The 14,706-nt window shown below is 48.4% G+C and overlaps 1 protein-coding gene across 1 annotated transcript in view; it reads left to right on the forward strand.

The window, feature by feature from the left end:
- Positions 1-14,706, forward strand: part of sos2 (son of sevenless homolog 2 (Drosophila)) — a 234,022-nt gene that overhangs the window by 75,877 nt on the left and 143,439 nt on the right. Inside the window, exon 5 of the mRNA XM_072489811.1 lies at positions 3,034-3,237. Within this exon, the coding sequence (XP_072345912.1) occupies positions 3,034-3,237 (204 nt within the window). The remainder of the gene's footprint in view (positions 1-3,033; positions 3,238-14,706) is intronic.

Below are 14,706 nucleotides of genomic sequence, written 5' to 3' on the forward strand. Positions count from 1 at the left end.
AGCGCCTCCCCTTGCTCTCGCACCTCCGCCACTGCGCTCGCCACCTCCGTCCTCACCGGGGAAACTGCCTCCTCCACCAGCACACTCAAGACCTCCCTCATCTCCTTCCTCACCGTCTCCATGCATTTCGCAATCTGCGCCAACTGCTTTTCAAATTACGCAGCCATCACCTTGGTTATTTCTTCAGCCGTAAGCAGTGCGGCCTTCCCTGGTGCTCCAGCCTCCATTTTTCCTGGTGACCCCGCGTTGACCTTTCCACTCCCCGACGGACCTCCAGCTGGTCTTTTTTCGGCCGTTTTTTTGCTCCCCCTCGACATTTTTCTTTGGGGTTTTTTACCCTCCTGTGTCTTCTCAGTGCCTCCTCCGTGCCTTCTCCCTTCTTCTGCCGCCTCTGCGGACCCTGGGACCGGGCTTAAAGCCCCGAAATTGCCGTTCCCGAGCGGGGGCTCTCCATTGCACATCCGCCTCCCGCCCGCCGTCACCGGAAGTCACTTCTCGTCATTCTTAATAATTCCTCTGACTTAGCATTGATTTTTGTCTTCTTACACTTCCGTGAAGCATCTTGGGATATTTTTCTATATGAGTACAAACGTAATTTTATCAAAACTAGTGTTATCTATGGTGCATCTTATTATTTCAATAAAATCTTGAAGAAAAACAAACAGAAGGAAACAAAATTAGTTTGGAATAGCTTATAATGGCTTGAAAAAAACATTAACTTATGCTAAGGGCTATTTACTAAGCACTTTCTGAAAAATGAACAAGGAAGATTTAAAAGACCAGGAAGGTGAACATTAAGTGCAGTGTTTTGACAATATATGAAATTAATACATTTTGCAGTGTAACGACCACTAAGAATTGGTGTAACCGAGTCAAATCAATGTTCAGTCTGCGGTTCGTGATTCTTGGGGTGGCACAATGGCACAGTGGTTAGCACTGCTGCTACACAGCACCAAAGACCCGGGTTCAATCCGATCTTGGGTCACTGTCTGTGTGGAGTTTGTACATTCTCTCCGTGTCTGCATGGGTTTCCTCCGGGTGCTCCGGTTTCCTCTCACAGTCCAGTGCAGGTTAGGTGGATTGCCATGATAAAATTGCCCCTTTGTATCCAGGGATGTACAGGTTAGGTTATGGGGTTACAGGGATAGTAACAGGGAGTGGACGGGGAGTTGACATGGGTAGAGTTCTCTTTTGAAGGGTTGGTGCAGACTCAATGGCACTGTAGGGATGCTATTCTATTCTAAGTGAGTTTTATCTCAATGGGACTTTATCACTCTTCATAATATTTTGGGGGGAGAAGAATGACCATGTACTAATAATAATAGTACATAAAGCCTAATGATGAGCTTGTAGATTAGGTATTTTGTTGAGGATTAATTATCCTATTTTGCTTGAGTAACCGTAGGAACCCTTTTGATATTTAATACATGGCTGATTAAAGAGTAAAGCTGCTTTACTATCTTTTGTTACCTGACATTCATAGAGATGTCATTCAATCCAACCAGCCCGTGTTATCATTTATCATCAATATGGTCAAGTGGTTAGCACTGCTGTCTCATGGCGCGAGGTCCCAGGTTCGATTCCGGCTCTGGGTCACTGTCTGTGTGGAGTTTGCACATTCTCCCCGTGTTTGCGTGGGTTTCGCCCCCACAACCCAAAGATGTGCAAGCTAGGTGGATTGGCCACGCTAAATTACCCCTGAATTGGAAAAAATGAATTGGGTACTCTAAAAAATTTTTTTTTAAATATGGTCAAATAGTCTTCAGTCATATTTACCTGTCCTGTTCTTAGCTTCCTTCATCCCCTTTTCCTTCATTGTTCTATCCCAAATCAATTGTCAGTGTTGATACATGCACACTTGCAACTTTGGATAAGATTGTAAACCTTAGCTGATAGTTTCCTTCCCTGTCTCTGTGGCACTCTGAGGAAAAGTGTAATGTTCCTGTTGTCACCTTAGTTGATGTTGATGTTCTCCAATGCAGCACAGGCTGGAGATTGAACATGGTACATTGTGATCTTTATGGCATAGTTACTCACTGGATTATAATAATAGAATTATTGAGGATGAATGGTTCTTGCAGAACCTCTTGCATTCCTGACATGATGCACAAAAGAGTTTGTTGTCTGGTGAATTTAGTTTTCTCAACTCCAGCCTCCAATTTATTTCACGTCTGTCTCAATATTATTGATGCTACTTTGGTCATTGCTCCTATTAATGTTTCTGTCTACCGTCTAAAATCAAATACATTGCTGTTGCTTTCTTTGTATCCTATTGTATTGTAATCAAGACTCACCAAACTTCTTTTATAAATATGCTACCCTTTTTTTTAAGGTGACATTGAAACTTTATTGATTTTTCCACATTCATGATGTTTTACTGCTGAAAATAAAAGCAAAATACAAATTCAGTTACACCTCTCAAAACCCAGTGCTTTTATTATGGTCAGCTGCTTCTCCCCTCCCTCCTTGTTGTTCCCTGCCCCAAGTCTGTTTTCATTTGTTAACTAGTCATTACATTTAATTATACCGTGACCTTCTTTAAAAAGCCTCACCTGTGGAGTTTTATCAGATGTTTTCTGAATATCTGAGTGTATTATATCTATAGGTTAACTTTCAGTGCTAAGTTTCTCAAAGAATTAGTTTAACAGGCTGGGCTAATCCAACTGCAGATGAAAATCTGCAGATATAAGTTCTAAATCCAACTGCAGATGAATATTGACTGCATTTTCACCACAATTCATCACAGCTAATGTTACGCTTTCTTAACTACAATTTCTGGATTCATGGCTTTGAATATCAGCTTTATGTTTACTATCTTTCAGTCTTATATAGCGGCTGTGTTTATATAGTTCCTGAACATATTAATCTAAGTCTCCTGGTTAGTTAAAGATTATTGTGACATTCCTCTGGTGCAGATATATATACTTTAGGAGCTTAATTCTTCACATGTATTTTTGAAATTTTTTAGATAAAACACAACCTTTTTTCTTAAAGTCAGCGTATAACTCGTGTTGGGCTTGATTTTCTTTTCAGGTCCTTATGGACATGTTTGATCAGGATGATATTGGGCTGTCGTGTTTAGGAGATGATGGACCAAATACCACAGGTGAACAGCATTACTATGACCTGGTGAAGGCTGAAATTGCAGAGGAAAGGCAATATCTACGGGAATTGAACCTGATTTTAAAAGTCTTTAGAGAGCCATTTACGTCCAACAACAAGCTGTTTACTGCTTGCGTAAGTTTTTAATGTACCTTGATATCTTTTGTATTGAAATATTAGACTGCACTTTAGATTTATTTTAAACATACTTGAAATATTTCTGAAAGATTTGAAAGGTTTCTGTATGAAATAAGAATGAGAATAGAGAACTGTTAAATATTTTGAATATTTATCTTATGAAATTGTTTTGCTCATGCTGTTCTTTACTTGTAATTTACGGAATGATGAATAAATTTACTATAGTTATTTTTATTTGAAGTGCTTCAGACACAAATTGCATGCTATGTTACCACTGTGATTTTTCATCCTGCAATAAAATATGATATCAAATGTTTTACAGCTGTCCATGAGAGAAATTTTCTGTATTATTTTAGATTGATGTGGAAATGTGGAATTTTAGGGAAGGTTGAAGGAAGCCTCAGCTCACTGAAAGTGATATCCACGTAGTCTAATGCCCTGAAAGAAAAAATACTTTACAAATATATTTGTCACTTCCTTCTTGTTATTCCCTGCCTCTTATCTGCTCCTGTAATCGCAGTGATTGGTAAGCTCAGGATTTATGTAGAGGGGGATTCAACGATGAAGCAACTGAAGATGGTTGGGTCATGGACAACTCCTGCAACGATATCGTGGGACTGAGATGATTGACCTCTAACTAAGACAACCATTTCCCTTTGTACTAGATAACACTCCAACCAGAGGAGAGTTTTTTCCCCCATTCCCATTGATTTTAAGTTTTGCTAGGGCTCCTTCATGCCACATGGTCAAGTGCTGCCCTGATTTCAAAGACAGTCAATTCTCAACTCATCTTTTGACTTCAGCTCATATTTGGACCAAAGCTGTAATGAGGTCAGGAGCTGAGTGGCCCTGATGGAACCAAAACTGAATGTCAGTGAGTATGTTATTACTAAGTAAGTGTTGCTTGATGGCACTGTCTTCGGTCCTTTCCATCACTTTGGTGGTGATTGAGAACAGACTGCTGGGGCAGTAATTGGCCTGGTTGGATTTGTCCTGCTTTTTGTGGATAGCGCATGCCTGGGAATTGTTTTACATTGCCAGGTGAATGCCAGTGTTGCAGCTGTAGTAAGTGTAACAGCTTGGCTAGGGGCATGGTTACTTTGGAGCACAATTTTTCAGTACTATTGCTGGAATGTTGTCAGGGCCCATAGCTGTTGTAATATACAGTGCCGTCAGCTGTTTCTAGATGTCACATGGAGTGAATAGAATTGGCTAAGGATTAGCATCTGTGATGCTGGGGACCTCTGGAGGAGACAGAAATAGACCATTTACTTGGCACTTCTGGCTGAAGATGGTTGCAGGTTTTTCATTTCCATTGATGTGCTGGACATCCCCATCATTGAGGATGGGGCTATTTGTGGAGTCGTTTCCTCCAGTTATTTATTTAATTGCCCACCATCATTCATGACTCAGTGTGGCAGGACTGCAGAGCTTAGATCTGATCCGTTGGTTATGGGATCGCTTTGCTCTGTCCATTGCATGCTATCTCCAGTGTTTGCATGGAAGTAGTCCTGTGTTGTAGTTTTATTAGGTTGACACTCATTTTTATTTTAGGTATGCCAGGTGCTGCTCCTGGTGTGCTCTTCTGCATTTCATTGAACCAGGGTTGATACCCTGGCTTGGTAATAATGGTAGAGTGGGAGCATGCGGGGCTTTTAGGTTACTAATTGTGAGGTGAATACAATTTTGATGCTGATGGCACACAGTGCCTCATGGATGCCTACTTCTGAGTTGCTTGATCTGTTCTAAATCTGTCCCATTTAGCACAGTGGTAGTGCTACAAAACATGATGGAAGTTATCCTCCATGCGAAGATGTGAAATTGTTTCCACAAGGACTGTGTGGTGGTTACTCTTACCGATACTCTCATGGACAGATGTATCTGTAACAGATAAATTGGTGAGGACTAGGTCAAATAGGTTTTTTCCTCTCCACATGCTGCAGACACAGCCTAGCAGCTAAGTCCTTTAGTACTTGACCAGCTCAGTCAGTAGTTGTGCTACTGAGCTAATCTTGGTGATGGATATTGAAGTCCCCTTTCCTGAGTACATTCAGTGCTCTTGCCACTCTTGGTACTTTGTCCAAGTAGTGTTCAACGTGGAGGAGTACAGACTCATCTGCTGAGGAGGGGGATGTGCTGTTGGTGGTAATCAGCAGATGGTTTCCTTGCCTGTTATTTACCTAATGCCACGCGACGTCATGGGATCCGGTGTCAATGTTTTTAAAAAATATATATTTATTAAAGTTTTTTAACACAATTTTTCTCCCTTACAAACAATAACCCCCCCCCCCCCGTAACAAAAAAAAACCCGAGAAATCGCGCAGAGCAAGATATATACGTGGCAAAATGATATATTTACACAGCTTTGTACACTGGCCCTCATCCGTACGTGCCAGTTTCCCCGACCCTTCATGTTATCTCTTGCTCATCCACCCTCCCAGGCAGCCCCCCCCCCCCCCGTCCCAGGACGTCCCCTCCACCCCCCCGCCCCCCCAAGGTTGCTGCTGCTGCTGACCGACCTTCCTCTAATGCTCCGCGAGATAGTCTAGGAACGGTTGCCACCGCCTGTAGAACCCCTGCGCAGACCCTCTCAAGGCGAACTTAATCCTCTCCAACTTTATGAACCCAGCCATATCATTTATCCAGGCCTCCAGGCTGGGGGGCTTCGCCTCCTTCCACATTGGCAAGATCCTTCGCCGGGCTACTAGGGACGCAAAGGCTAGAATGCCGGCCTCTTTCGCCTCCTGCACTCCCGGTTCGTCCACTACTCCAAATATTGCTAGCCCCCAGCTTGGCTTGACCCGGACTTTCACCACCTGAGATATTGCTTCTGCCACTCCTCTCCAGAACCCCTCCAGTGCCGGGCATGACCAAAACATATGGACATGGTTCGCCGGGCTCCCTGAGCACCTTCCACATCTGTCCTCTACCCCAAAGAACCGACTCGACCTCGCCCCCGTCAAGTGCGCTCTGTGGACCACCTTAAATTGTATCAGGCTGAGCCTGGCACATGAGGAGGAGGAATTAACCCTACCTAGGGCATCAGCCCACAGACCTTCCTCGATCTCCTCCCCCAGCTCCTCCTCCCATTTACCCTTCAACTCTTCTACCAGCGCTTCCCCCTCTTCTTTCAACTCCTGGTGTATTTCCGACACCTTGCCCTCCCCGACCCATACACCCGAGATCACCCTATCTTGAACTTCTTGTGCCGGGAGCAACGGGAATTCCCTCACCTGTCGCCTCACAAAAGCCCTCACCTGCATATATCTAAAGGCATTTCCCGGGGGTAACTCGAACTTCTCCTCCAGTGCCCCTAGGCTCGCAAACGTCCCGTCGATGAACAGGTCCCCCATTCTTCCAATCCCTACCCGATGCCAGCTCTGGAACCCCCCGTCCATCTTCCCCGGGACAAACCGGTGGTTACCCCTGATCGGGGACCACACCGATGCTCCCATTGCACCCCGGTGCCGCCTCCACTGGCCCCAGATCCTTAGCGTTGCCGCCACCACCGGGCTCGTGGTATACTTTGTCGGCGAGAGCGGCAGCGGTGCCGTCACCAACGCCCCCAGGCTCGTTCCTTTACAGGACGCCATCTCCATCCTCTTCCATGCCGCCCTCTCTCCCTCCATAACCCACTTGCGGATCATCGCCACATTTGCTGCCCAGTAGTAGCTCCCCAGGTTTGGCAGCGCCAACCCTCCTCGGTCCCTACTGCGTTCCAGGAACCCTCTCCTTACTCTCGGGGTCTTATTCGCCCACACAAACCCCATAATTCTCCTGCCTACTCTCTTAAAAAAGGCCTTAGTGATCACGATGGGAAGGCACTGAAACACAAACAGAAACCTCGGAAGGACCACCATTTTGACCGACTGCACTCTACCCGCCAGCGAGAGCGGTAACATGTCCCATCTTTTGAAATCCTCCTCCATTTGCTCCACCAACCTCGTCAGATTCAGTTTATGTAGGGTCCCCCAACTCCTGGCTATCTGGATCCCCAGATACCAAAAGCTCCCCTCCGCCCTCCTCAGCGGTAGGTCCCCTATCCCTCTTTCTTGGTCCCCCGCCTGTAATGCAAAGAGCTCACTCTTCCCTACATTGAGCTTATAGCCCGAAAACTCCCCAAACTCCCTTCGAGTCAGCATGACCTCCACCATCCCCTCCATTGGATCCGCCACGTACAGCAACAGGTCATCCGCATATAGCGACACCCGATGCTCTTCTCCCCCTCGGACCACCCCCCTCCATTTATTAGACTCCCTCAATGACATGGCCAATGGTTCGATCGCCAATGCGAACAACAGGGGGGACGGGGGGCACCCCTGCCTCGTTCCTCGGTACAGTCGAAAGTACTCCGACCTCCGCCGGTTCGTCACTACACTCGCCATCGGGGCTCGGTAAAGGAGCTTAACCCAACTGATAAACCTACCCTGAACCCAAACCTACGCAGCACCTCCCAGAGGTACTCCCACTCTACTCGGTCAAAGGCCTTCTCCGCGTCCATAGCTGCCACTATCTCCGCCTCTCCCTCCACCGATGGCATCATTATCACGTTTAAGAGCCGCCGCACATTGGTGTTTAGTTGCCTGCCCTTTACAAATCCCGTCTGGTCCTCGTGGATTACCCCCGGGACACAGTCCTCGATCCTCGTGGCCAGCACTTTTGCCAGCAACTTTGTATCCACATTGAGGAGCGAGATCGGCCTGTACGATCCACATTGCAGTGGGTCCTTGTCCCGCTTTTGGATCAAAGAAATTGTTGCTTCCGACATTGTCGGGGGCAGGGTCCCCTCCTCTCTTGCCTCATTAAAGGTCCTCACCAGTAGCGGGGCCAACAGGTCTGTGTACTTCCTGTAGAACCCCACCGGGAATTCATCCGGTCCCGGGGCCTTCCCCGCCTGCATGCTCCCCAAACCCTTGCTCAGCTCCTCCAACCCAATTGGTGCCCCCAAACCAGCCACCTCTTGCTCCTCCACCCTCGGGAATCTCAGCTGATCTAGGAATCGTCTCATCCCCTCTTCCCCCGCTGGGGGCTGGGATCTGTACAGCTCTTCATAAAAGGCCTTGAATACCTCGTTTATTTTCGTCGCACTCCGAACCGTGGCTCCCCTTCCATCTTTGACTCCCCCTATTTCCCTCGCTGCCATCCTCTTACGGAGCTGGCGTGCCAGCATCCGACTAGCCTTTTCCCCATACTCGTAGGTCGCCCCCTGCACTTTCCTCCACTGTGCCTCCGCCTTCCCTGTGGTCAACAGGTCAAACTCCGCCTGGAGCCGTCGTCTTTCCCCAAGTAATCTTTCCTCCGGGGCCTCTGCGTATCTCCTGTCCACTCTCAAAATCTCCCCCACTAACCTTTCCCTTTCCATACCCTCTGTCTTCTCCCTATGAGCCCTAATGGAAATTAGCTCTCCCCTGATCACCGCCTTCAACGCCTCCCATACCACCCCCACACCCGCACCTCCCCGTTGTCGTTGGCCTCCAAGTACCTTTCGATACACCCCCTCACCTTCCCACACACCACCTCGTCCACCAGCAGTCCCACATCCAGCCGCCACAACGGGCGTTGGTCCCTCTCCTCTCCCAGCTCCAGTTCCACCCAGTGCGGGGCATGGTCCGAAACGGCTATAGCCGAATACTCCGTCCCCTCCACCCTCGGGATGAGCGCCCCACCCAGAACAAAGAAATCTATCCGGGAGTAGGCTTTGTGTACATGGGAGAAGAAAGAAAATTCCCTGGCCTGCTGCCTTGCAAACCGCCATGGGTCCACTCCCCCCATCTGATCCATAAACCCCCTAAGTACCTTGGCCGCCGCCGGCCTCTTTCCAGTCCTTGATTTGGAGCGGTCCAGTGCTGGATCCAACACTGTATTGAAGTCCCCTCCCATTATCAGGCCTCCTATCTCCAGGTCCGGAATGCGCCCCAACATGCGCTTCACGAATCCTGCATCATCCGAGTTCGGGGCGTATACGTTTACCAACACCACCCACGTCCCTTGCAGCCTACCGCTCACCATTAGATATCGCCTTCCATTGTCCGCTACAATAGTCTTGTCCTCAAATGACACCCGCTTTTCCACCAATATTGCCACCCCTCTATTCTTCGCGTCCAGTCCCGAGTGGAATACCTGTCCTACCCATCCCTTTCTTAACCTGACCTGGTCCGCCACCTTCAGATGTGTCTCTTGGAGCATGGCCACGTCCGCCTTCAGTCCCTTTACGTGCGCGAACACTCGAGCCCTCTTCACCGGCCCATTCAGGCCCCTCACATTCCACGTTATCAGCCGGATTGGAGGGGCTCTCACCACACCCCACCGACTAGCCATCTCCTTTTCTGGGCCAGTCCCGTGTCCACGCCTTCCTCACCCTCCAGTCCCCCAGAGGGGGGACCTCCGTCCCGACCACCTCTTCTGTGTCCCATTCCCTTTCGGCCAGTGCAGCAGCAACCCTTTTTCCCCCTCTCCCCGCTAGACCCCTGTCTAGCTTTTTTGCTCCCCCCATGTCACTCCCGTAAGTCAGCTGACGCCTGCTGACCCCGGCTTCTCCCGCCGTACCATTGACCTCCCCGCGTGGGAGTCTCCCAATCCATATGCATTCCTTCGTTCCCCTTCCGCCTTTCTTCCCGCACGCGGGAAAAAACCCCGTGCTTTCCAAAGCCCGCACCGCCCCCTCTGGCGCAGCTCCTGTCGCGGCCTTGTCTTTCTCCCCCAGCCCATGTAACATTTCCTGCGCGTAATTGACCCCCAATATACAACAACCATCACACATCAAACCCCAAAACATCCCCCCCACCCTTACAAACCCTCAGTTAGAGTCCAACTTTTCGGCTTGTACAAAGGTCCACGCCTCCTCAGGCGTTTCAAAGTAATAGTGTTGGCCCTTGTATGTGACCCACAGTCGCGCTGGCTGCAGCATTCCGAATTTCACTTCTTTCCGGTACAACGCCGCTTTGGCCCGGTTGAAACCCGCTCTCCGGTTTGCAACCTCCGTGCTCCAGTCCGGGTATATTCGGATCTCTGCATTGTCCCACTTACTGCTCCGCTCCTTCTTGGCCCATCTCAGGACCCACTCTCTGTCCGTGAACCGGTGGAACCTCACCACCATCGCCCTTTGCGGCTCATTTGCCTGGGGCTTCTTCGCCAGCACCCCGTCCAACTCCAGCGGCCTCGAAGGGGCCTTCGTGCCCATCATCGTCTCGAGCATCGTGCTCGCGTATGCCCCGGCATCAGCCCCCTCCACTCCCTCAGGGAGACCCAGGATTCGCAGATTCTTTCTCCTCGACCTGTCCTCCAGGTCTTCGAGTCTTCCCACCCACCTCTTGTGTAGCGCCTCGTTCTGCTCCACTCTCGCCACCAGGCCCACGAGCTCATCCTCGTTCTGACTGACTCTTTTCTGTACCTCCTGGATCTTAGCTTCGTGGGCCTTCTGCGTGATCCCAAGTCCTTCAATTGCCGAAAGCATAGGCGCCAACATCTCTTTGCGCATCTCCTCGCGCTGCTCCTCGAAGCAGCGCTTGATGAACTCCTGCAGCTCCCCTTTGTCCCTAGCCACCGCCATTTTGTTTTCTTTCCCTCGCTTCTCCTGTTGCTCCAGTGCCGCTCCTTTGGCCGTTACACTTCTGGTCCGTTTCATAGAAGTTGGCAGTGTTTGCTTCACCAGTCTGCCCCAAAAAGTCTATGGAAACTCCTGAAAAAGGTCTGAGATCGGTTCCAGACGGGAGCTGCCGAATGCGTGACCTACTCCTCCATGGCCGCCACCAGAAACCTCGTCCCCGCCTCTTCAAGGGCCTTGGTAGATCCTTTCACAGTTGTTCCCTCTGCTGCTAGAATTCACCTTTGATAGAGTCAAGTCAGATTGCAGCTTTAAGCTTGCCCTTCCCCCGCCTGCATGCTGGAAGAGGCCTCTGTCTATGCTGCAGATCAAGCCAAATCCTTCACTGTTTCTGCCGGGTCTGGCAGCCAAAAGAGACAACATTCCTGGGGGACACCGTCAGGGGAATGCTGCAGTCTTCTTCCCACACTGGGAAATGTCAAACAAATGCCGTGGATGCCCTGTAAAAGAGCCCAAAAGTCCGTTCCAAGCGTGAGCTGCCGAATATGCGACCTAGCTCTGCATAGCCGCACCCGGAAGTCCGATCCGGTGTCAATGTTAAGAACTCCCAGGGCAACTCACTTCCTACTCTATACCACTGTGCCACCATCTTTGGTGGGTCTCTTCGATTGGTGGGAACGATGTTGATGTTGGTGTCGGGAATATAGTCCTAATCATAGAATCACACCTAAGGGTCAATATCAGGCTGTTACTTGACTCGTCTGTGGGATAGCTCTCCCAATTTTAGCACAAGCCTCCAGATGTTGGTAAGCAGGACTTTGCAGAGCCGACATGGCTGGGTGTGCCACTGTGTTTCTGGTGCCTCGGTCGATGCTGGGTGGTCCGTCTGGTTTCATTCCTTTTTGACATAGTAGCAGTTTGCTGGGCTATTCAGAGGGCATTTAAGAGTCTTTGGCCTGGATATTAACAGGGGTTGATTACAATATATACAACAATATATATTTTTACAGAGCTTTAATATAATGTCCCAAGTTGCTTCACAGGAGTCTAATAAAGCAAATGTTGACACTGAACCATAAAAGGAGATTTTAAGGCAGAATTTGGTTAAACAGATAAGATTTTAAAGGAGGAAAGAGAAATAATGAGGCGGAACATTGAGGGGAGAATTTCTGAGATTAGGGTCTTGGCAGCTGAAGGTATGGCCATCAGCGGACTGATTGAAATCTGATACGCACAAGAGGTTGGAATTAGAGGATCACCAATATCTGAGAATTGTGGGTCGTGATTACGGAAATGAGGAGGGATAAGCCCATGGAGTGATTTGAAAAGAAGGTTGAGAACTTTAAAATGGAGGAATTGCTGGCCTAGGAGAAAATATAGATCAGGGAGTACAGGGTGATGGGTCAACAGGATGTTGTGAATAAGTACACAGGAAGCAAAGTTTTGAATGGCCTCAAGTTTACAGAAGGTAGTATGTGGAAATCCAGCCAGTTAACTTTGGAATAGTCAAGTCTAGAGGTTACAAAAGGCCTGGATGAGGGTTTCAGCAGCAAGCAAATGAACTGAGGCAGGGCCAGAGATGGGCACTGGCATCGGATGAAGCATACAGGGTGTAGTGTTAATGAAGTCAGTCCATAAGAGGGTCATTTAGGAGTCTGGTGACAGTGGGGAAGAAGCTGTTTTTGAGTCTGTTCGTGCGTGTTCTCAGACTTCTGTATCTCCTGCCCGATGGAAGAAGTTGGAAGAGTGAGTAAGCCGGGTGGGAGGGATCTTCGATTATACTGCCCGCTTTCCCCAGGCAGCGGGAGGTGTAGATGGAGTCAATGGATGGGAGGCAGGTTCGTGTGATGGACTGGGCATTGTTCACGACTCTCTGAAGTTTCTTGCGGTCCTGGGCCGAGCAGTTGCCATACCAGGCTGTGATGCAGCCTGAAAGGATGCTTTCTATGGTGCATCTGTAAAAGTTGGTAAGAGTCAATGTGGACATGCCAAATTTCCTTAGTTTCCTGAGGAAGTATAGGCGCTGTTGTGCTTTCTTGGTGGTAGCGTCGACGTGGGTGGACCAGGACAGATTTTTGGAGATGTGCACCCCTAGGAATTTGAAACTGCTAACCATCTCCACCTCAGTCCCGTTGATGCTGACAGGGGTGTGTACAGTACTTTGCTTCCTGAAGTCAATTGCCAGCTCTTTAGTTTTGCTGGCATTGAGGGAGAGATTGTTGTCGCTACACCACTCCACTAGGTTCTCTATCTCCCTCCTGTATTCGGACTCATCGTTATTCGAGATCCGGCCCACTATGGTGGCATGAATATGTGGCATGAATATGTGGTTAGAAGCTTATCTTGGGCTCAAATATGATAGCAAGGTTAGAAACAGACTGCCTCAACCGTAGGCAGTTGCCAAAGAGAGGGATGGAATGGGTAGCTCGGAATGGGGTTTGTTAAGGGGAAACCAAAGAGGCCAGAATTAGAGGAGTTTGCATATCTTGGAGTGTTGTGGGGCTGAAGGAGACTGCGGAGAAAATAAGGGGCAAAACCAAGGAGGGTTTTGAAAAGAAGGCTTGAGAATTTTGGATGGGAAATTCTGGCACCCCCTCATTGTTTTTTGGAGCAGAAATGTCCTCCAATTAATTATTGGGAAAATTGAAGCTAATTTGTTTTCGATAGGAAACTTGCAAGTCTGGGGTTTCCTGCAAACTGTGGAGTTTGTATTTACCAGGTCTACTACCGGAAGTCAGCCCGATTGATAACATTAGTTTCCAGTCAAGTGAATGAAGGAGCAGTGCTCTGAACGCTAGTGATTCGAAACAAACCTGTTGGACTTTAACCAGGTGTTGTAAGACTTCTTACTATGCTCACCCCATTTCAATGCCGGCATCTCCACATCACAGTAAAAATTGGGAAAGGGGTTAAATAAAGATTATTATTAAATTGGAGGAAGCCAGCATCATTAAATTAGAGTCATATAATTTACAGTGCAGAAGGAGGCCATTGGACCCACCGAGCCTGCACCATCCCTTGGAAATAGCACCCTACTTAAGCCCATGCCTCCACCCTATCCCTGTAACCCAGTAACCCCACCTAATATTTTGGACACTAAGGGGCAATTTAGCATGACCAATCCAACTAACCTGCACATCTTTGGACTGTGGGAGAAAACCGGAGCACCCGGAGGAAACCCACGCAGACACGGGGAGAAAGTGCAAACTCCACAGTCACCCGAGACTGGAATTGAACCCAGGAACCTGGAGATGTGAGGCAGCAGTGCTAACCACTATGCCACCGTGCCACCCAGAAGGAGGCCATTCTGCAAATCATGGTCTGCGCCGACCCTCTGAAAGAGCACCCTACACAGGCCCACGCCCCCACCCTATTCCTGCAACCCAGTAACCCCACCTAATGTTTTGGACACTAAGGGGCAATTTAGCATGGCAAATCCACCTAACTTGTACATCTTTGGACTGTGTTAGGAAACCGGAGCACCCAGATGAAACCCACACACACATGGGGAGAATGTACAAACTCCACAAATTGTTCAAATACATTGTCAAACCCCCGCTTGGAGTGGATTGGCTGCCTGTTCTTGTCCCATTGCATTCAATCTGGAAGTTGGTTGTTGGGACAGGTTTGAGATTTTGAAAATTTTAACCTTTGACATATCTCCAGCTCATCTTGTTTATGGGTGCCAAAATAAGCACTTTGAAATGAAAAATGAAAATGAAATGAAAATTGCTTATTGTCATAAGTAGGCTTCAAATGAAGTTACTGTGAAAAGACCCTAGTCGCCACATTCGGCGCCTGTTCGGGGAGGCTGGTACCGGAATTTTTGATTTTCCAGATGTGAAATTTATGATCTGTGTATTGGAAGCAGCTACTGTGTGTCAATATATCCTTTTCAGTGACTTGTGATACTTTTGTTTAGA

This window comes from Scyliorhinus torazame, chromosome 2 (genome assembly GCF_047496885.1).
Source record: "Scyliorhinus torazame isolate Kashiwa2021f chromosome 2, sScyTor2.1, whole genome shotgun sequence".
NCBI lineage: Eukaryota > Metazoa > Chordata > Chondrichthyes > Carcharhiniformes > Scyliorhinidae > Scyliorhinus > Scyliorhinus torazame.